This window comes from Heterodontus francisci, chromosome 25 (genome assembly GCF_036365525.1).
Source record: "Heterodontus francisci isolate sHetFra1 chromosome 25, sHetFra1.hap1, whole genome shotgun sequence".
In the NCBI taxonomy this organism is placed as follows: Eukaryota; Metazoa; Chordata; class Chondrichthyes; order Heterodontiformes; family Heterodontidae; genus Heterodontus; species Heterodontus francisci.
This window is the reverse complement of record NC_090395.1, coordinates 29,708,125-29,731,032: the sequence shown is the minus strand read 5'-3', so window position 1 is coordinate 29,731,032 and position 22,908 is coordinate 29,708,125. Positions and strand designations below refer to the sequence as shown.

Below are 22,908 nucleotides of genomic sequence, written 5' to 3'. Positions count from 1 at the left end.
AGTGCAGCGAAGGTTTAACAGACTGATTCCTGGGATGGCAGGACTGACGTAGGAGGAGAGATTGAGTCGGTTAGGATTAAATGTGCTGGAGTTCAGAAGAGTGAGGGGTGATCTTATAGAAACCTATAAAATTCTAACAGGACTTGACAGGGTAGATGCAGGAAGGATGTTCCCAATGGTGGGGGTGTCATAGTCTAAGGATATGGGGTAAACCATTCAGGACTGAGATGAGGAGAAATTTCTTCACCCAGAGAGTGGTCAACCTGTGGAATTCGCTACCACAGAAAGCAGTTCAGGCCAAAATATTGAATGTTTTCAAAAAGGAGTTAGATATAGCTCTTGGGTTTAAAGGGATCAAAGGATATGGGGCGAAAGCGGGAACAGGTTACTGAGTTGGATGATCAGACATGAACATAATGAATGCGGAGCAGGCTCAAAGGGCCAAATGGCCTACTCCTGCTACTATTTTCTATGTTTCTAAGTTGAAGAGACAGAACAGTTAAAGGAAAAGGTTCCAGGAATTTTTCCTTCATGTGTAATTACCCAAGCAATGGCTAAACAAGTTCCATTGTCAGAGGTAAAATTGGCATCACAGACAGATAGCGGAATATCTGAAACTTTCTTTGGGGGTTTGGATAATCCAAAGGAAATGTTTAATAAGTCTTCTCTGATCATGGCTCAGCAAGCTGATTCAAAGTTAAATAATGTGGCACAATCAGCTCAAACAGAAGCTGATTCAAAGTTAAATAAAGTGGCACAATTAGCTCAAACAGAAGCAGAAGGCTATCAAGTTAAAAATGGGATTCTGATGAGAAAGTGGAGACCTCTTCACAGACCTGCAGAGGAAGAATGTATGGTAGTTCACCAGATAGTATCGCCGAGAAATATTAAGGTTGGTGCGTGAAATTCTTATAGCAGGACATGTGGGGATCCTGAAGACCCAATCACGTATGTGTCAACATTTTTACTGGCCAGGTCTTTCCAAGGATGTGGTGCAGTTTGGTAAAAGGTGCCATACGTGCCAGATTGAGAGAAAACCACAACCTTCCATAAAACCGACACCTCTAATTCCCATATCAGGTTATTAGGAAACCATTTAGTCGGGTGTTGGTAGACTGTATAGGACCTTTAATGAAAACAAAAGCCGGACACCAATATGTACTCACTGTCATGGATATGGCTACTCGGTTCTCAGATGCCATTCCCTTGAACAATTTCTGCTAGGGTAGTGGTAGAAGAGTTAACCCAGTTCTTCAATAGATATGGATAACCAATTGAGATTCAGTCAGATCAAGGTTCCAATTTTACGTCTAACATTTTTCAAGAGGTTATGGGTAAATTGGGTATAACACAGTTAAAGTCTCCAGTATACCACCCAGTCACAGGGAGCTTTAGAAAGGTACCATCAGACCCTCAAAACGACGATTAGGACATAATGTCACAATATCCCCATGATTGGGATAAAGGGCTAGAATTTCTCTTGTTTTCCTCTAGCAATTCACCTAATGAGTCTATAGGTTTTAGTCCTTTTGAATTAGTTTACGGACATGAGATAAGACTAATTAAAGAAAGGCTTTCAGAACAAAGGGATGACTCTTCTGCGCTAGATTATGTATCCGTTTTCCGGGAACAGCTCATGAGAGCTTGCAAAGTTGCTCAAGAACACCTTAAAGCTTCCCAAACAACCATGAAAAAATGGGCAGACAAGCATGCCAAGACACTAACATTTCAACCAGGGCATGAAGTGTTGGTATTACCACCTTCACAGTGTGAACCGTTGAAAGCACAGTTCAGTGGTCTGTATAAAGCAGTCAAGCGAACTGGTAAAGTAAATTATTTGAACGACACCCCAGATCGCTGGAAAAGAATCGACTGTAATATCAATATGTTAAAACAATATCATCACAGGGAGGAGGATAAGCAAGCACAGGTATGTCAGGTAGTATGAACAGTAAAGGATGAAAGGGATAGTGCGGATGAGGCAGGAGGAGGCCTAGACAATTCTCAAATTGAACCTTCTACTACCCGGTTAGCTAATACTGAAATGTTAGGGAGATTGGACACTATGCTTTCATATTTAAATGCAGAACGAGAAGACCTAACAAGGCTACTCACGGCATTCAAAAGTCTGTAGGGATAAGCCAGGAAGTACAACCTTAGTCACACATTATGTGGATGATGGGGAATCCTTTCCTATATAACAGCATCCTTACCAGTCCAGAGAAACTGGCAGAAATCCAATACATGCTGGAAAACCACCTAATTGTGCCCAAAGCAGCTCGAGTTCACCAGTTGTGTTAGTGCCTAAACCTGATGGTTCAATTAGACTTTGCATAGACTACAGAAAAGTTACTGCAGCAACAAAGGCTGACTCCTACCCAATCCCTCATTTGGAAGACTGTACTGACAGAGTGGGCAGTGCCATGTTTCTTACAAATACAGATTTGTTAAAGGGATACTGGCAAGTTCCTCTAACATCCCAAGCCAAAGAAATATCGGCTTTTGTCACACCAGATCATCTTCTCCAGTACCGAGAGATGCCACTGAGGCTAGAAAATGCCCCAACAACCTTTCAAAGACTAATTAACCAAGTGGTAACCAGAGTCCCTAACTGTGTTGTTTACCTTGATGATGTGCTGGTCTGTAGTGGCACTTGGAAGGAACAACTGAGGGGCTCTGTTTGGAAGGTTGCAATTGGCTAATTCGGTAATAAACCTTTACGGAAAAATGTAAAAACCAAATGCCAGGCTGTTCCGATGGAGTTTACTATTGCAGCCCTATCGCTTAAAGATTATCCATATTGCAGGCGAAAATAACGTTATTGCAGATGCTTTATCGAGAATTCAACCTCGTTTTGAATTATATAAGTTCAAAGACGTACAAAGCAAAATTGTATTAACTACAGGTAAAGAGTGAATGTGTTTTAAAGTGTTTTCACACTTTGTAAAGAAACACATTTCAAAATGAGGTTTCATTTCTCCAAAAATGGAGGTCATAGAGTCCTAACACAGAAACAGGCCCTTCTGCCCATTGTGTCTGTGCCAGCCATCAAGCACCTACCTATTTCTAATCCCATTTTCCAGCACTTGGCTGGTAGCTTTGTACGCTATGGCGTTTCAAGTGCTCATCTAAATACTACTTAAATGTTGTGATGGTTCCTGCCTCTACCACCTTTTCAGACAGTGCGTTCCAGATTCCAGCCACCCTCTGGGTGAAATAATTTTTCCTCAAGTCCCCTCTAAACCTCCTGCCCCTTACCTTAAATCTATGCCCTCTGGTTACTGACCTCTGCTAAGGGAAAAAGTTTCTTCCTATCTAACCTATCAAAGCCCCTCATAATTTTGTATACCTCAAATCATGTCCCCCCCCTCAGCCTTCTCTGCTCTAAGGAAAACAACCCTAGCCTTTTCAGTCTCTCTTCATAGCTCAAATGCTCCAGCCCAGGCAACATCCTGGTGAATCTCCTCTGCACCCTCTCCAGTGCAATCACATCCTTCCTATAGTGTGATCAGAACTGTACACAGTACTCCAGCTGTGGCCTAACTAGCGTTTTATACAACTCCATCATAACCTCCCTGCTCGTATATTCTATGCCTCGGCTAATCAAGGCAAGTATCCCAAATATCTTCCTAACCACCTTATCTACCTGTGCTGCTGCCTTCAGTGATCTATGGAGAAGTACACCAAGGTCCCTCTGACCTTCTATACTTCCTAGGGTGCTACCATCCATTGTATATTCCCTTGCCTTGTTAGCTCTCCCAAAATGCATCACCTCACACTTCTCAGGATTAAATTCCTTTTGCCACTGCTCCGCCCATCTTACCAGTCCATCTATATCGCCCTGTAATCTAAGGTTTTCCTCCTCACTACAACATCACCAATTTTCATGTCATCTGCAAACTTACTAATCATACCTCCTATATTCACGTCTAAATCATTAATGTACACTACAAACAGCAAGGGTCCCAGCACCGATCCCTGCGGTACACCACTGGTCACAGGCTTCCACTCGCAGAAACAACCCTCGACCATCACCCTCCATCTCCTGTCACTAAGCCAATTTTGGATCCAAATTGCCCTGGATCCCATGGGCTCTTACCTTCTTAACCAATCACCCATGCAGGACATCAAAAGCCTTACTGAAGTCCATGTAGACTATATTAACTTCTTTACCCTCATCGACACATCTAGTCTTCTCCTCCAAAAATTCAATCAAGTTAGACAGACACATTCTCCCCCTGACAAAGCCATGTTGACTATCCCTGATTAATCCCTGCCTCTCCAAGTGGAGATTAATCCTGTCCCTCAGAACTTTTTCCAATAGTTTCCCAACCACTCATGGTAGATGTTACGAGAGTGCTTCTATTTTTTTTATAAAATATGTTTTAAGGACTTAGAGTTGAATTATGGATACTGATTCATCTGGAATCTTAGAGATACTAAACTTTGTGGGTTTTTTTTTTCACAAGTCACCAGAAGGTTCCTGGATTTGGCTTCAAAACAAGCCTTACTGGAAGGTACCTATCTGTGGATATTCACCCAGCAGGGGCCGTTTTTGACTTTGGAGATGCTTACAAAGAAATGTCAGGTCAAGATTAATAGAGGTCAGGAGGCTTGACTTCTGGAATGCTTTTAGTTTCAGTTTGAACTGTTAGAACAGACAGTTGGTTTTTACCTGCCAAAGACGACCCAGCTCTCTCTCAAAAAGAAACCCTGCATACAGCATGTCAGTTTCCAATTTCCAACTGTATTTGAAGAAATCCTGTCTATCAAATGTGTGGGAACTGAAACTCTTGTTGCTGCATTTCTGCTGTAAGACCTAGCTGAAGCCTCTATAGCTGCATTACTTGGAAAACCTACCCAAACTGACCTTCAAAATCGCCTGGAAAGAAATTTTCTAAGTAGATCCCAGTGATAGCCGTCTATAGGCTTTTGGGATGCCAAACCAAAACCAAGGTCAAGTATCCCACCTAAGTGGGTTTTTTTTTTTGTTTTCTTTGTAATAACGCTATAAACAAAAATCCCTTTTATTTTTCACAGTTAACCAGTGTATGGATGTGTGAGAAGAGAGGGGCTAGGATAAATAAGGGGCTTTAATATTTCAATCTTTGTGTGTATGTTTACTTCATTATTGGTCAAGGCTTGTTTTCGAACATACTTCATATCTTAATTCCAGGTAAACCACCTCATAATGCTACAGAATGTTGAATTCTAACCTTCAAGAGTGTGGCAGACAGTAGGCCAGCAAAGATAGCATTGGAATAATCAAGCCCTGAGATGACCAAGAAAGATGAGATGATTTTAGCAGCACCTGAGCTGAGGTCGGGACAGAGGCTGGTGATGTTAGATGGTGGAAATGGACAACCTTTGTAATGAAGTATACGGGTTCAGAAACAAAGTGACATTGAAATTCAAACAATCAGAGTCAACCTCAGACAGTGGCCAGAGGATCAATAAAGCCAGTGGCAAAGGAACAGGGTTTGTGGTGGGGCCATAAACTTCAGCACATCAAAATTCTGTTTGCATCCCCTCACAATATGTCTAGCATGTTCATTCTCCCCCCGATCATCTCCCACATCGCCAATTCTTGTTCTCACCTTGGAATCCTTTCATAGCTTTATTTCACGCAATCTCTAAACTCCTTTGACACAGCAACCTACCACACCCCTCCCAAACACATTGCTCCTCAAAGACTGACTTTTATTCATTCCCCCCACGTCCTTTCTTAGCCACCATTGGCAACCATGTCTTTAGCCACACAAGTCCCACTCTCTGGAATTTCTTTCCTAAACATCTTCACCTGTTAATCTCCTTGATTCAACAGCATCCTTAAAACCTCACCTTTTTGTACTAACTCTGCTAATTGCTCTAGTTTGATGCCAAATTTTTGTCATGCTCCTATGAAGCAACTAGGGATGTTACTTACGTCTGAGCAGTGTTTTCTTGACAAGTTCAACGAATAAGTTCTGACGGTTTTACTCAGAGCCTGGTACAGTATATTCCCCATGAAAGATGAGATTACTGAACAGGAGATGGAGAGAGGAATAAAACACAATCTGTAATAGCTGCTCAATTTCTCTAGAGGTAGGTTGATTTTAAAGACCAGCCCAAGAAATTTCCCGAAAACATGTGCAAGAGAAAAAGACAGGCTTCCACTTACATAGCAGCTTTCACGACCTCAGAACATCGCAAAGTGCTTCTCAGCCAATGAAGTACTGTTGTAATGTAGGAAAGTGGCAGCCAAATTACACACAAGCTCCCGCAAACAGTAATGTGATAATGACCAGATCATCTGATTTTAGTGATGTTGATTGAGGGATAAATATTGGCCAGGGCACTGGGGAAAAATCTTATGCTCTTTCCTGATAGCACAGATGGGGCCTTGGTTTAATATATCATCCCAAAGATGGCACATGCAACAGTGCAGCACTTCCTCAGTACTGCACTGGAATGTCAGCCTTGGTTTAGTGTTTAAGTCTCTGGAGTGGGAATTGAACCCACGACCTTATGCCTCAGGAGTGCGCGCTACCAATTGAGCCACAGCTGGCATACATGCGGTGCAAGATAACAGAGCAATAGAAATAACAGGAGCCAATTCTTCAGGGTGCAGTACTGTAGCTACAAGACCATTAACAATTGCTTGGAATAAGGCTCGGCACCTGATAGTTGTCCTTAAGAAAGGAAAGGGAGTAAGCAATTTTCAAATGTGTTATGGTAATTACAAAACTTATAAATTCTTTACCAATAACTTACCACAACAAGCCTTTTGTGCACCAGCACACCTTTTAAGTTCCTCCGTACAAGAACTATATTAATTTTTTTTTAAAGTTTTTCTGATTTGGCTATCATCTTTAACACTAACCATTTATCCGTAATGAATTTGAGATTTTATCCGAATTTTAAAATACGCCAGAAATAAACTACTCCTACCTGACATGACTTTTCATCAGAATTGTTTGCTCCTTCCGTGGAATCCTTCACAAAGTAGTTGTCGACCAAGTCTATCTGTCTGCATTCTTGTCGGCACACCGGACACCGGATCACACCCACTGGAGGGAAAAAATTGAAATGTAACCTTTAAGAAACATTTCCTTTTTGGCAGCACCGAAATGAAAATCCAAGTAATGGATTACATTGCTCATGGCAATAACTAGGATTGAAGCAAGGACGGCAGCCTGGTGCTACTAGTTAAGTTTATCATTTCTTGATTTTTAGTTTCATATTATTGGAGTTTTCCTCAGTGAATTGAAAGATTTTAAGTATGATGAAGCAAGAAAACTAAACAAAAAAGTACTTGCACTTAAAAACCACCTTGTCAGGTCAACGCAATGGCTCCAGTATGTCATAAATTTTTTCCTAAAGCACAGCAATTTACATAGATAACCCAACAAAGATGAAGCCAGCAAAGCAGAAACTTTGATGAACTCACTTTCCAGATTAAATATGTGCTTGTTAATTCTCCCACATGTTCTAGTTTGCAAAGGTCTGCCTGTGCGAAAAGCTATTAATTCCTCAAATAGTTCCCAAGTCACACTGCCCATCTTTCTACTCCAATCCAGTCCTCAGGAAAATTAGATTGCATAGATAACTAGGCCTGGATGCAAACAGTCTTAGGCCATACCCTTCTGCTCATCATGAATCAGTGGCACGAAAAGCCTGCTTCAGCAGTGACGGCTGTTGCATGCTACTACTTGGGCTTGTTGGTGAGGGAGAATGATTTGAAGACATTATACAGCTTGTAACTTCCTTCAGCATCGCATCATATGGTACATTTTGCACTCTACAGACACAAGTCCCATTTTCCTTCCCAGATCTGGAAGCAAATGCCAAAGCAGCAAATATATCCATGGCATTATGTACCAACATGCTGCTTCCAACTTCCCTAAAATTACAATATTGCAGCAAAGATTAGCAGAACCAAATTGGGTGACTGGAAACTCAAACACATAGCAACTTCAAAAGGAAGTTATGTTTCAGACCATTAATGCTGTCACTGGGTAGTTAACGGCAGATGCAGGTACAGGCATATTAACAGCCTAGTCCTGGTTCTCCTTTAAATGGGAACCTGGAAATATTAGTTCTGGCACACTAATAACCAACCAGTTAAGTCATCAATCTACTTTATAATAAAATGGGCCAAGCTCAGTTAATTGATACCAGGTCTTCAGTTAAAGTTGGAGAAAACTTCAACAGCTTAACATTTCAGCAATGCATCGCCTGTACTGGCATATTCTATGTTGATAATATAGGTAAATAAGTGGGTTGATTTAGACAGCTGTTTTATGATTATTCTGCTTTATCTTCTCCAATTTGCCATCTTCTATTGAAACCATTCTCAAACTCAGCACATTTTTTGCAGAGCCTTAAATGAGAAGTGAATGGTAACACGTTTCTATGAAAAGACTACATCTTAAAATAACCCTTTATTAGAACATACACCCAATTCCTTGATTGAGATATGCAGCCAGTCTGCTTCCAAAACTTTGTGAAAAGTCACTGCGGTGTGTGTGTATGATCTTTTCTAAAGAAACACTTCAAACAATTCATAATCTACTGCATTGGTAGACATGCGTACTATGCTTCCAGACTGCACAAAATGCAGAATGTAAAACTGCCAGTGAAAATCACACTGAATTTCTCAAATGCAGACAAACAGAGCAAAAACCTGATATGGCACCAGTTGCAATTTTTTGTGAATGTGTAAATTGTATAAAATCACAGCTGTTCCCAATCAGGAAGGAAAAAGCAAAAAGTGACACAAAGAGTGAAATGACATGACAGAATAAATGCAATAGACTGTTATCACCAGCCTATTTAGCATACTAACACCATTGTTCTATGATTTTCAAAAATAAAATCACACTTCTAATATTGTGTCAATATGCTTTTTGTGTTATTCTTATTTCATCACCACAAATTCCTCCCACCAAAACCGGCACTACATTGTGGCATTATGCAGCTCAACCAAATTTGGAAGGACAAAAAAAATACAACTGTAGCACTCAGCATTTTTTACATTTCAAATGATGCAAAAAGTTACTTATTCTTTACTGATATCTCGCGCCTTCCGATAAAATGCCACATAATAGATAGGCTAGCAAAATTGAAGCCCATGAAATTAAAGAGGCAGTGGCAGTATGGATACGAAATTGGTTAAGAGACAGATAACCAACAGTAGAGATAAACAACTATTTTTCAGACTGGAGGAAAGCATACAGCGGTGTCCCGTTGTGGTAAGCATCAAGACCGCTACCCCTTCTGATATCTAGTAATGACCTGAACTTGGGTACAGCATGCAAAATTTCAAAGTTTGCAAAAGACACAAAACTAGGAAACTGCAGACAAGTGGCAGATTAAATTTAATGCAGAAAAGTGTGATGTGATTCATTTTTGTAGGAAAAACGAGGAGAGGCAGTATACATTGAAGGGTACAATTCTAAAGGGGGTGCAGGTGCAGAGGGACTTGAGGGTATTCATGGATGGTTGCAGGGCAGGTTGAGAAAGCAGTTAGTAAAGCATATGGGACATTTGTCTTTACAAATAGGGGCAGGGAGTACAAAAACAAGGAAGTTATGATAAACCTGCAAAGAACACTGGTTCGGCCTCGACTGGAATACTGTGTCCAGTTCTGACCACTACTCTTTCAGGAGGATGTTAAGACATTACAGAAGGTGCAACAAAGATTCACGAGAATGGTTCCAGAGATGAGAAACTTCAGTTGTGTGGATATGGTGGAGAAGCTGGGTCTGTTCTCCTTGGATAAGAGAAGATTAAGAGCAGATTTGACAGAAGTGTTCAAAATCATGAGGGGTCTGGACAGAGTAGATGGGGAGAAAACATTCCCAATGGCCAAAGGATCCAGCACCAATGTAAGGTGCTGGGCAAAAGAAGCAACCACATGAGGAAAAACTTTATGCAGCAAGTGGTTAGGATCTGAAATGCACTGCTAGAGTGTGGTGGAGGCAGATTCAATCGAAGCCTTCAAAGGAGAAATGGATAATTATCTGAAGATAAAAAATTTGCAGGGCTACAGGGAAGAGGCAGAGGAGTAGGCAGAGCGCTGACACGGACACGACAGGCCAAATGGCTTCCTTCTGTGCTGTAACCATTCTATGATTCTATGGAAACATAGTAAACCGTGAGGATATCAGCAGACTTTAGGAGGACATAAAGAGACTGGTGAAATGGGCAGAGACATGACAGATGAAATGGCAAAAAAGTATGCAGTGACACACTTTGGAAGGAAGAACCAGAAAAGGTATTATAAACTAAATGGCACTATCTTAAATGGGGTGCAGGAATAGAGAGACCGTACATCAATCTTTGAAGGTGGTAGAATTAGTTGATATGGTTGTTGAAAAAGCAAGGATGTTATGCTAAGCTTTTATGCATCACTGGTTAGGTTCCAGCTTGGAGTTTGGTATCCAATTTGAGAACCACACTTTAAAAGAGGATGTCAAGGCACTGGAGTGGGTGCAGAGATTTACTAAATGGTGCCAATGATGGGGGACTTCAGATTATTTGAAACTATGAGAAAACCTGGGGTTTCTCTCCTGAGAGCAGAGCAGTTTAAGGATATATTTAATACAGATGTGAAAATTATGAAGAGATTTGATTGAGTAGATAGGGGCAAAATATTTCAACTGGCAGGAGGGTCACAAACTAGAGGACATAAATAATTGGTACAAGAAATTGGGGTGGGAGCTACAAGGTGAAAGGTTTTACATGTAGATTTACGATATAGAATGTACTAACTCAATATTAACTTTCAAAGAGGAATTAGCTGATAAAGAAAATTTACAGGGTTGTGAGGAAAGAACAGTGGAATTGGACTAATTGGATAGCTCATTTGAAAGAGCCAGCACAAGCAATATGGTTCTGAATAGTCTCCTTCTGTGCTGGAGGATTTTATGACTTGAGTATTACTGAAAATAGAGACATGCTGTCTAAGCTTTTAGTCTTGCACTCATCAGGACAAATCGCAAGAATACCAATGTAAGGGAAAACAATTTAATTTTGAGGACAAAAGCAAAAGCCAGTGTGGAGAAACGATGAATTTAAGTGACTGGACCAAAATGTGGCAAGTTATAATTCCGCAGTTAATTTCAGAGTAAGACACATTTCAAGGTATCTCTGGAATCCAATAGAACAATTCGCACTGTTACGGTCAGGTTGAAAGGCATGTGGGTGGTTCCCACTGTTTACCTCCCAACTGATCGCAATCATGTTTTGTTAAAATGTTGCCTTAGCCCAAGCGTCTTTCAGGTCAAATAAATAGACAAATGACAAGTTCTTTCATAGATTTAAAAAAAAGCTAACTATTTTTGCACAATTCCTGAAATGGTTGCAACCTCACCCACAGACACTTTCACTCACATACTGTCATGCCAATATGTTACGTTGAATGGTAATTTTTTTTTTAATCGACTGGCTGGAGATCAGAAGTTATATTTTTTTTTTAAAAGAAATTTTAAAAAGAAACAGATAAAGGTGACTTTGCTAGCAGCTTAAGATAGTTACCCAACACTGCATCCTACATTGCAAGGCTTGTGAGGTTGGAGACTAAGAGGCTGCCCTGTCCCAGCAAGAACTAAGACCTGTTCCCATTAGCAAGGCATCAAGACTATTAGATGAACAACGGGACCCTGGTTGTGAGAAAGAAGTCCCCAGGCACGGGCTGTTTCAGTCACAAGAAGTATACTGCTAACATTGTGAACAGCGAATGCAGTATACTAAATCGAAAGTACAAGTAAATCGCTGCTTCACCTGAAGGGAGTGTTTGGGGCCTTGGATAGTGTTACACCTCCTACGAATGCATGGGAAGGTGCAGTGGGAAGGGGACGAGGTGTTGGGGGTAATGGAGGAGTGGACCAGCGTGTTGCGGAGGGAATGATCCCTTCGGAATGCTGACAGGGGAGGGGAAGATGCGTTTGGTAGTGGCATCACGCTGGACATGGCGGAAATGGCAGAGGATGACCTTTTGGATGTGGAGGCCGGTGGGGTGGAAAGTGAGGACTAGTGGAACCCTGTCGCAGGTCTGGAAGGGAGGGGAAGGGGGGAGGGCAGAGGTGCGGGAAATGGGCCGGACACAATTGAGGGCCTTGTCAACCACAGTGGGGGGCATCATCAGTTGAGGAAAAAGGAAGACATATCAGAAGTGCTGTCGTGGAAGGTTGCATCATCAGAGCAGATGCGTCGGAGACAGAGAAACTGGGAGAATGGAATGGAGTCCTTACAGGAGGCAGGGTGTGAAGTGTAGTCGAGGTAGCTGTGGGAATTGGTGGGCTTACAATTATTAGTAGACAGCCTATCCCCAGAGATGGAGACAGCGAAGTCAAGGAAGGGAAGGGAAGGGAAGTGTTGGAAATGGACCATGTAAAGGTGAGAGAAGGGTGGAAATTAGAACCAGATTCTCAACATATCCACTTGGGGATAGTCACCCATAACCTAAAAAAAAATTATCACTGCATTCAAGTGGAGAGCTATTTGCATGCTGCGACAGGAACATAATTGCTTCAAGGAAAAACTGTACCCAAGTAAGTTAAGGCCGAATGCTTGAAAACACTGGTGCTAGAGGATGCAAAGCATTTACGCACTCCATTGAGGAAGCAAGTCATAAAATTAGACAGCTGCCGCACTCATCCATTGGAAAGGGGAAAAAAGGTGTGGTGCACTGTGTCCTATCTGCTACACAAAAAAATTAAGGTTCTAATGCTGATTAGAGAACCCTGAATGCAACAGTTAACCACTGAGGACAAACAATTTCCAGACATCAGAAAGCAGACTTTTAAATCAAGTAGTTGTCACAAAGTTACTGATTGTATATTTTTCCCAATTTAGTATTTCAACTGAACTATTAGACTTTGGTAGTAACACCCTGGAAGTAGTCAACTCTATATCTGAATGACAAGGACCACCCAGTCAGGCATACATAGCTGGAACATGAAAACAATTTTATATTAAAAGTGCAACTGACTGAACTACAGTTGCTGAACTCCATAATATAAATAGTTCTTTGTTTGGGGAACCAATAGCATCGTAGGCCTACCAGGTTTATAAAAAGTCATGTTGGATCAAGGTAGTTGGTCTCAGGTCCCCCAAGTTCCTAATACAAAAGTTGTGTCGGCATGTCAGTGAGGGCAATGCAAACAGCACATAATATAAAAGTAAAAACAGATATTACTTTTGAACTTCCGGGAATAGACACATGCCGTTGAAGCTTTTCGTCTTGCACTCATTAGGACCATACGCAAGAATAAATAATGTAAGGGAAAACAACTTATAGTGCATAAGAGGGCGCTGAATGGTTGGCAAGTGAACTCTGTTTGGTAGAGGTGTTGCCATGGAGAATGCACCAGTTTACAGTGACTGACAGTTAACTGTCAAGTTTTGCTTGAAATTTAAACCTCGACAGAGCATGACTGATTCCTCAGGGCAATGCCTTGACCAACGAACTGCTGTCACTTATTTTGTTCAGCTGAAACAGGTGCAATGTGTACACATGTTCTTTCTGTCTGCAAAGAACAGGGCCCCGTGTGTTAATATATGTAGCTTCCAGTGCAGGTAAATGCGCCACACTACAAGCCCTACTGACAATCTTGAATTGGTTGTCAGCGTAATTCATAGCACACTATAGATTATTTAACAAATGTTGCCCAATCGCGGAATCACATCTAATGCTGGATACTGTGTGTTGAGGTAGGGCCCGTACCTTGCCCGTTGCGAACAACGGAAGGACATGTTGTTTGATACGATCCGCCAGTCTTTGGGATGCACGGCCTATATACCTAGCATCACACTGGCATTGAAATTCATATATCACATTACTCATTTGTGAGATAGGCAGGACATCTTTTTGGCTTGACGGCAGCATTGTTAGTGGCGAACCACCATACATGTTGCTACCGCATTGTAGCAACATGAAACAGCTAGCTTTATCTGTTGCTCAAACTTTGGGGATACATTACCCTTGCAGGGTAATTTGAGGTAGACTGGGCACTTTTCATGGCCAAAAATAATAGCCTTAGACCCATTCATACGTTTGCGTGATATGCAGTGAGAAATGAGTGGAGTTCAGTTTTAACGATACCATGTGTGCCCAAATAGATGGTGTGGCTATGGGATCCCCCCTAGGCCCAGCTCTCGCAAACATCTTTGTCGAGCTCCTTCAGAAATGTGTCTGAGGGAATGACACCTAACCACCTGATAACCGCACAAAGGAGTAATGTGATATATGAATTTTAATGCCAGTGAGATGCTAGGTATATAGGCCATACGTCCCAAAGATTGACGGATTGTATCAAGCATGTCCCTTGCGCTGTTTACAATGGACAAGGTACAGGCCCTACCCAACCAGCCCGTGCTTGCAAAACTCAAAACACAGTGTCCAACCTAAGATGTGATTCTGCGATTGGACAACATTTGCTAGAATTACACTGACAACCAATTTAAGATGGTCAGTTAGGGCTTGCAGTGTGGCACATTTACACATACTGGAAGCTGCGTATATTAGTACACAGGGCCCTGTTCTTTGCAGACAGAAAGAATACGAACCAGCATTGCGCCGGTTTCAGCTGAACAAAATAACTGACAGCCATTCGCTGGTTCATTCCTCAGGGCAATGCCTTGACCAGAGTCAAACAATTTCAAACAAAGCTTGGCAGTTAACTGCCAGATTCTCCATGGAAATGCCTCAACCAGAGTTCACTTGCCAACCAATCAGAACTCTCTTCTCATGCAGTATAAGTTGTTGTTTTCCCCTACATTGGTTATTCTTGCATATTGTCCTGATGAGTGCAAGACAAAAAGCTTCGACAACATGTCTCTATTTTCAGCAATTCTTAAGTACTGTACTACTAAATGACTAGATATTGCTTTCCTTGGACCACAAGCAACTACACCATACAAAAGCACCTAAAGCAATGTTTAAGATCTTTCAGCCATCAACATACTAACGATCACTTGTACCAAATCGATGTGTTCAAAGTCCAGCTTAAAGAAAAGCAGTGATTCTGGTGCAGCTATTCTCTATGACCTGCTGTCCACCAAAATGAGAGCAGCAATTAAGATCCAAGTTGCTAAACTCAATGTTAAGACCGGAACACTCTAAAGTTTCTAATAGAAAGATATGGAGCCATTCTTTGAGCTTGCGCCAAGTTTCATTAGAACACTTTAGGTTGTCAAGAACAGAGAGGTCAAAGTGGGAGTGGGAAGGAGAATGAAAGTGCTTACAGACTAAATGGAGATGTTCAGCAAAATGGTCACTCAATTTGCATTTGGTTTCTTTAATATAGAGTAGAATGAAACTTCAGCTTTGTTTCTCTCTCCACAGATGTTTCCCGACCAGCTGTTTCTATTTCGGATTTCCAGCCTCCACGGTATTTTGCTTTTTCATTGTATGGAATGGTGGGGACAGAGGTGGAAGAAGAGAGAAAGGGAATTAACCAGGAAGTACATGCCATTTAACTCAACACTGTGGAAGCATGTGTAAAAATAATGAGTGGCTTCTTCTGAAAGCATGTGGTTAAGTATGAACAAATTTAAAATATTGTACACAACACAAACTTAATAGTTAAAATTCAAGTCTGATTGAAAATCTAAAAGGTAGTATAATAGATAGCAGGAAAAGATTTCCAATGATAGAAACCTGACTAAATAGGTGGAGCTAGTCAAATGTTAGGATGCTAAAGCAGATGGTACACTGGATAAAAAAAAAATCAAATCTTATGTGTGCTTCAGGCAAGTTGGCTTCACACAAGACAAAAAGCTTCCAAATAGTCTGAGTAAGATTTACAAAATAGCACATCAAGAGGCAACAGCAGTACAAACACCTACACCTAAATAAGCCCACTTACTGAAACAAAATATGCCACTGTAGCTCCCAGGTCCAAACAGATTTTTTTTGGGATAATGCAGTAAAATCATACCAAAAGAAGATATCAAGCGAAACTTTTAAAACTTATAATCAGTGAGATGGCACCAATGGAACACCAGCAAAAGCAACGATAGCTCAGAGGAAAGAAAAAGATGGCAAAGAACAGACGGGAAGACTAACTTGTTCACAAAAAGCTAGCTGGCATACACTGCTCATTTCTCACCCAGGAATGGATTTGAGGAAATATGGATTTAAGAAATTATGCATTAAATAAATCAAATTCACCAAGAAAAAGTTATGCCTGGATTTATCAACTATCTTATATTTACAGCCCCTAGTTTTGAATTTTCCGACAAATGGAGACTTTCTTTCTGCATCTAACCTGTTCAACTCATCCATAATTTCCAAGACCTGGATTAGGTCACCTCCAAGTCTTGACTTTTCCAAGGAGAAAAAGCCCCAACCTGTACAATTTTTCTCAATAGCTGTAATCTCTCAGTTCTGATTCCATTTTTATCGATCTTTCTTGCATTTCCTCCCAATTCTTCGATATCCCTTTTATAGTAAGGTGACCAGAACTGTGCACAGTACTTCAAGGGCTGACCAGGGTCCCATTCACGTACAACATGGCTTCACTATTTTTCAATTCAATACCTTTAGAAATAAATCCCAGTGCTTTTTAGCAATTTTAATTGTTTTAATGACCTGTGGTGCTGCTTTTAATGATTTGTTCACTGTATCCCTAGATCCCTTTGCTCTCCTACACAGGTTTATTTACTGAAGTGCAGGTGATGTTATTAGATTTCCTACCGAAGCGCGTCGCTTCACATTTATCCATGTTAAAGTTCATTTACCACTTAACTGTCCAGCGTGCAAGTTTCCTAATGTCGCCTTGTTCTATGATGCACGCTTCCTCAGTGTTAGATATACCCTACAATCTGGTCATAGAACATTACAGCGCAGTACAGGCCCTTCGGCCCTCGATGTTGCGCCGACCTGTGAAACCATCTGACCTACACTATTCCATTTTCATCCATATGTCTATCCAATGACCACTTAAATGCCCTTAAAGTTGGCAAGTCTACTACTGCTGCAGGTAGGGCGTTCCACGCCCCTACTACTCTCTGAGTAAAGAAACTACCTCTGACATCTGTCCTATATCTATCACCCCTCAACTTAAAGCTATGTCCCCTCGTGTTTGCCATCACCATCCGAGGAAAAGGACTCTCACTATCCACCCTATCTAACCCTCTGATTATCTTATATGTCTCTATTAAGTCACCTCTCCTCCTCCTTTCTAACGAAAACAACCTCAAGTCCCTCAGCCTTTCCTCGTAAGACCTTCCCTCCATACCAGGCAACATCCTAGTAAATCTCCTCTGCACCCTTTCCAAAGCTTCCACCATCCTTCCCATAATGCGGTGACCAGAACTGCACGCAATACTCCAGGTGCGGCTGCACCAGAGTTTTGTACAGCTGCAGCATGACCTCGTGGCTCCGAAACTCGATCCCCCTACTAATAAAAGCTAACACACCATATGCCTTCTTAACAGCCCTATTAACCTGGGTGGCAACTTTCAGGGATTTATGTACCTGGACACCAAGATCTCTCTGCTCATCTACACTACCAAGAATCTTCCCATTAGCCCAGTACTCTGCATTCCTGTTACTCCTTCCAAAGTGAATCACCTCACACTTTTCTGCATTAAACTCCATTTGCCATCTCTCAGCCCAGCTCTGCAGCCTATCTATGTCCCTCTGTAACCTACAACATCCTTCGGCACTATCCACAACTCCACCGACCTTCGTGTCATCCGCAAATTTACTAACCCACCTTTCTACACCCTCATCCAGGTCATTTATAAAAATGACAAACAGCAGTGGCCCCAGAACAGATCCTTGCGGTACACCACTAGTAACTAAACTCCAGGATGAACATTTGCCATCAACCACCACCCTCTGTCTTCTTTCAGCTAGCCAATTTCTGATCCAAAGCACTAAATCACCTTCAATCCCATACTTCCGTATTTTCTGCAATAGCCTACCGTGGGGAACCTTATCAAACGCCTTACTGAAATCCATATACACCACATCCACGGCTTTACCCTCATCCACCTGTTTGGTAACCTTCTCAAAAAACTCAATAAGGTTTGTGAGGCACGACCTACCCTTCACAAAACCGTGCTGACTATCTCTAATGAACTTATTCTTTTCAAGATGATTATAAACCCTATCTCATAACCTTTTCCAACATTTTACCCACAACCGAAGTAAGGCTCACAGGTCTATAATTACCAGGGCTGTCTCTACTCCCCTTCTTGAACAAGGGGACAACATTTGCTATCCTCCAGTCTTCCAGCACTATTCCTGTCGACAATGACGACATAAAGATCAAGGTCAAAGGCTCTGCAATCTCCTCCCTGGCTTCCCAGAGAATCCGAGGATAAATCCCATCTGGCCCAGGGGACTTAGCAATTTTGGAAAGTGTGAAAATAGATAACACCTCCTCCTTGTGAACCTCAATCCCATCTAGCCTAGTAGTCTGTATCTCAGTATTCTCCTCGACAACATTTTCTTTACTGTAAATACTGACGAAAAATATTCATTTAACGCTTCCCCTATCTCCTCTGATTCCACACACAACTTCCCACTACTATCCTTGATTGGCCCTAATCTAACTCTAGTCATTCTTTTATTCCTGATATACCTATAGAAAGCCTTAGGGTTTTCCTTGATCCTATCCGCCAATGACTTCTCGTGTCCTCTCCTCGCTCTTCTTAGCTCTCCCTTTAGATCCTTCCTGGTTAGCTTGTAACTCTCAAGCGCCCTAACTGAGCCTTCTTCTTCTTCTTGACAAGCACTTCAACTTCTTTAGTAAACCACGGCTCCCTCGCTCGACATCTTCCTCCCTGCCTGACAGGTACATACTTATCAAGGACACACAGTAGCTGCTCCTTTAATCAGCTCCACATTTCGATTGTGCCCATCCCCTGCAGTTTCCTTCCCCGTCCTACGCATCCTAAATCTTGCCTAATCGCATCATAATTTCCTTTCCCCCAGCTATAATTCTTGCCCTGCGGTATATACCTGACCCTACCCATCGCTAAGGTAAACCTAACCGAATTGTGATCACTATCACCAAAGTGCTCACCTACATCTAAATCTCACACCTGGCCGGGTTCATTACCCAGTACCAAATCCAATGTGGCATCGCCCCTGGTCGGCCTGTCTACATACTGTGTCAGAAAACCCTCCTGCACACACTGGACAAAACTGACCCATCTAAAGTACTCGAACTATAGTATTTCCAGTCAATATTTGGAAAGTTAAAGTCCCCCATAACAACTACCCTGTTACTCTCGCTCCTGTCGAGAATCATCTTCGCTATCCTTTCCTCTACATCTCGAACTATTCGGAGGTCTATAGAAAACTCCCAACAGGGTGACCTCTCCTCTCCTGTTTCTAACCTCGGCCCATACTACCTCAGTAGACGAGTCCTCAAACGTCCTTTCTGCCGCCGTAATACTCTCCTTGATTAACAATGCCACACCCCCCCCCCCCCCTCTTTTACCATATTCTCTGTTCTTACTGAAACATCTAAATCCCGGAACCTGCAACATCCATTCCTGTCCCTGCTCTACCCATGTCTCCGAAATGGCCACAACATCGAGATCCCAGGTACCAACCCATGCTGCAAGCTCACCCACCTTATTCCGGATGCTCCTGGTGTTGAAGTAGACACACTTTAAACCAAGTTCTTGCTTGCCAGTGCCCTCTTGCGTCCTTGTAACCTTATCCCTGACTTCACTGCTCTCAACATCCTGTACACTGGAACTACAATTTAGGTTCCCATCCCCCTGCTGAATTAGTTTAAACCCCCCCGAAGAGCACTAGCAAATCTCCCCCCCAGGATATTGGTAACCCTCTGGTTCAGGTGAAGACCATCCTGTTTGTCGAGGTCCCACCTACCCCAGAAAGAGCCCCAATTATCCAGGAAACCAAAACCCTCCCTCCTACACCATCCCTGCAGCCACGTGTTCAACTCCTCTCTCTCCCTATTCCTCGCTTCGCTAGCACGTGGCACGACAACAACCCAGAGATAACAACTGTTTGTTCTCGCTCTAAGCTTCCACCCTAGCTCCCTGAATTTCTGCCTTAAATCCCCATCTCTCTTCCTACCTATGTCGTTGGTGCCTATGTGGACCACGACTTGGGGCTGCTCCCCCTCCCCCTCCCCCTTAAGGATCCCAAAAACACAATCCGAGACATCACGATCCCTGGCACCTGGGAGGCAACACACCAACCGTGAGTCTCTCTCGTTCCCACAGAACCTCCTATCTGTTCCCCTAACTATGGAGTCCCCAATGACTAACGCTCTGCTCCTCTTCCCCCTTCCCTTCTGAGCAACAGGAACAGACTCTGTGCCAGAGACCTGTACCCCATTGCTTACCCCTGGTAAGTTGTCCCCCCCAACAGTATCCACTGCGGCACAGTGGCGCAGTGGTTAGCACCGCAGCCTCATAGCTCCAGCGACCCGGATTCAATTCTGGGTACTGCCTGTGCGGAGTTTGCAAGTTCTCCCTGTGTCTGCGTGGGTTTCCTCCGGGTGCTCCGGTTTCCTCCCACATGCCAAAGACTTGCTGGTTGATAGGTTAATTGGCCATTATAAATTGCCCCTAGTATAGGTAGGTGGTGGGGAAGGTGGGGATGTGGTAGGAATATGGAGTTCGTGTAGGATTAGTATAGATGGGTGGTTGATGGTCGGCACAGACTCGGTGGGCCGAAGGGCCTGTTTCAGTGCTGTATCTCTAAACTAAAAAAAAACTAAAAACAGTATACCTATTGTTGAGGGAAACGGCCACAGCGATCCCTGCACTGCCTGCTGGTTCCCTCTCCTTCCCCTGACGGTAACCCATCTACCTACTTCTTTTACCTGAGGTGTGACTACCTCCCTGTAACTCCTCTCAATAACCCCCTCCGCCTCCCGAATGATCCGAAGTTCATCCAGCTCCAGCTCCCTAACGCGGTTCTCGAGGAGCTGGAGTTGGGTGCACTTCCCGCAGATGCAGTCAGCAGGGACACTCTTGGCGACCCTTACCTCCCACATTCTGCAGGAGGAACATTCAACTGCCTTAACCTCCATTCCCACTATTCTAAATTCCCAACAAATCTACTGAAAACCAAAAAAAAAAAGTCAAAACTTGTTAGCTTAGCAATCCGACGGACAGAACTTTTTTTTGGTTAGAGGAGGAGGATGGGTGGGAGACACTACCTGAGTAGTGTTTCGGGTAAAGCAACCGCCCAAATATGTAACCTCACTTACCCAGCAGTCCCGCGTGCGCTCCGTCTATATACGAGAAATGGCTTCCGATTTCTTGGCGCGCTTTTTAAAGCTCTGCTCCCGCTGTTCTCTCTCTCTCTCTGTGGCTTCCGATTTCTTGGCGCGCTTTTCAAAGCTCTGCTCCCGCTGTTCTCTCTCTCTCTCTGTGGCTTCCGATTTCTTGGCGCGCTTTTCAAAGCTCTGCTCCCGCTGTTCTCTCTCTCTGTAAATTCTGATATGGGTTACTTGTTCCCAAGTCCAGATCTTTAATGTAAATTATAATCAGTGGTCCCAGCACTAATCCTTGTGGAATACCACTTTCTACCTTCCTCCAATCTAAATAACTATGCCTTACCCTACTTTCTCTGTGCCAGCACGCACTGAGATTCAAAAGAGAAAAAAAACTTACTGACATCATGGGAGATCTGCAAGGTGATTGGTTGGGTAAGTAACAGCTGTTAGTGCATTTAACTAACTTTAAAAAGGGAATTTTGTTTTTGTAAAAACCTCAAAACCTGCCATATAAGTGATAAGGTGAGTACTACTAAAGTGTTTTTTTTTTTTAAAGTGCAATTTATTAAGGACGTCAGATTGTAGTAGGTAGTGTTTGAAGTAGAACAAGGCCCCTACTGTAATCAGTATTTTTTATGGGGAGTAACTAAGTAATCTAAAGGCAAGTCATGGCAGGAGAGCTTGCACCTATGATATGCTCCTCCTGCGCTATGTGGGAATTCAGGGACGCTTCCAGTGTCCCTGATGACCATGTGTGCAGTAAGTGTATCCATCTGCAGCGACTGGCTATCTGCATTACGGAGCTGAAGCTGCAGGTGGATTCGCTGTGGAGCATCCGCGATGCTGAGGACGTCGTGGATAGCACGTTTAGTGAGGCGGTCACACCCTAGGTAATGGCTGCACAGGCAGAAAAAGGATGGGTGACCACCAGGCGGAGTAGTAGGCAGGTAGTGCAGGAGTCCCCTGTGGTCATCCCCCCCTCAAACAGATATACCGCTTTGGATAGTATTGGGGGGGGAATGGCCTCCTGGGGGAAAGCAGCAACAGCCAAGTTAGTGGCACCACGGATGGCTCTGCTGCACAGGAGGGGAGGAAAAAGACTGGAGAGCCACAGCGATAGGAGATTCAATTTTAAGGGGAACAGACAGGCGTTTCTGTGACTGCAAATGAGACTCCAGGATGGTATGTTGCCTCCCTGGTGCTAGGGTCAAGGATGTCTCGGAGCGGCTGCGGGACATTCTGAAGGGGGAAGGTAAACAGCCAGTAGTCATGGTACATGCCAGTACCAACAACACGGAGAAAAAGGGATGAGGTCCCACAAGATGAATTTAAGGAGTTAGGAGGTAAATTAAAAAGCAGGACCTCAAAAAGGTAGTAATCTCAGGATTACTTCCTGTGCCACGTGTTAGTGAGTATAGGAACAGGAGAATAGACCAGATGAATGAGTGGCTGGAGAAATGGTGCAGGAGGGAGGGATTTAGATTCCTGGGACATCGGAACCGGTTCTGGGGAAGGTGGGACCTGTAGAAGCGGAACAGGTTACACCCAGACAGGACTGGAACCAATGTCCTCGCAGAGGCATTTTCTAATGCTGTTGGGGAGGATTTAAACTAGAATGGCAGGGGGATGGGAACCTGAGCGGGGAGACTGAGGAGGAAACAAGGATAGAAACAAAAGACAGGAAACAAAAGGCAAAAGTGGA

The 22,908-nt window shown here is 43.0% G+C and overlaps 1 protein-coding gene across 3 annotated transcripts in view; it reads right to left on the bottom strand.

Annotated features, from left to right (window-relative positions):
* trim33 (tripartite motif containing 33) overlaps positions 1-22,908 on the bottom strand; it is a 248,971-nt gene that overhangs the window by 164,434 nt on the left and 61,629 nt on the right. For all 3 annotated transcript variants that reach the window (XM_068057034.1, XM_068057036.1, XM_068057035.1), the window contains one exon: positions 6,931-7,049. In XM_068057034.1, coding sequence (XP_067913135.1) covers positions 6,931-7,049 — 119 coding nt within the window. The remainder of the gene's footprint in view (positions 1-6,930; positions 7,050-22,908) is intronic.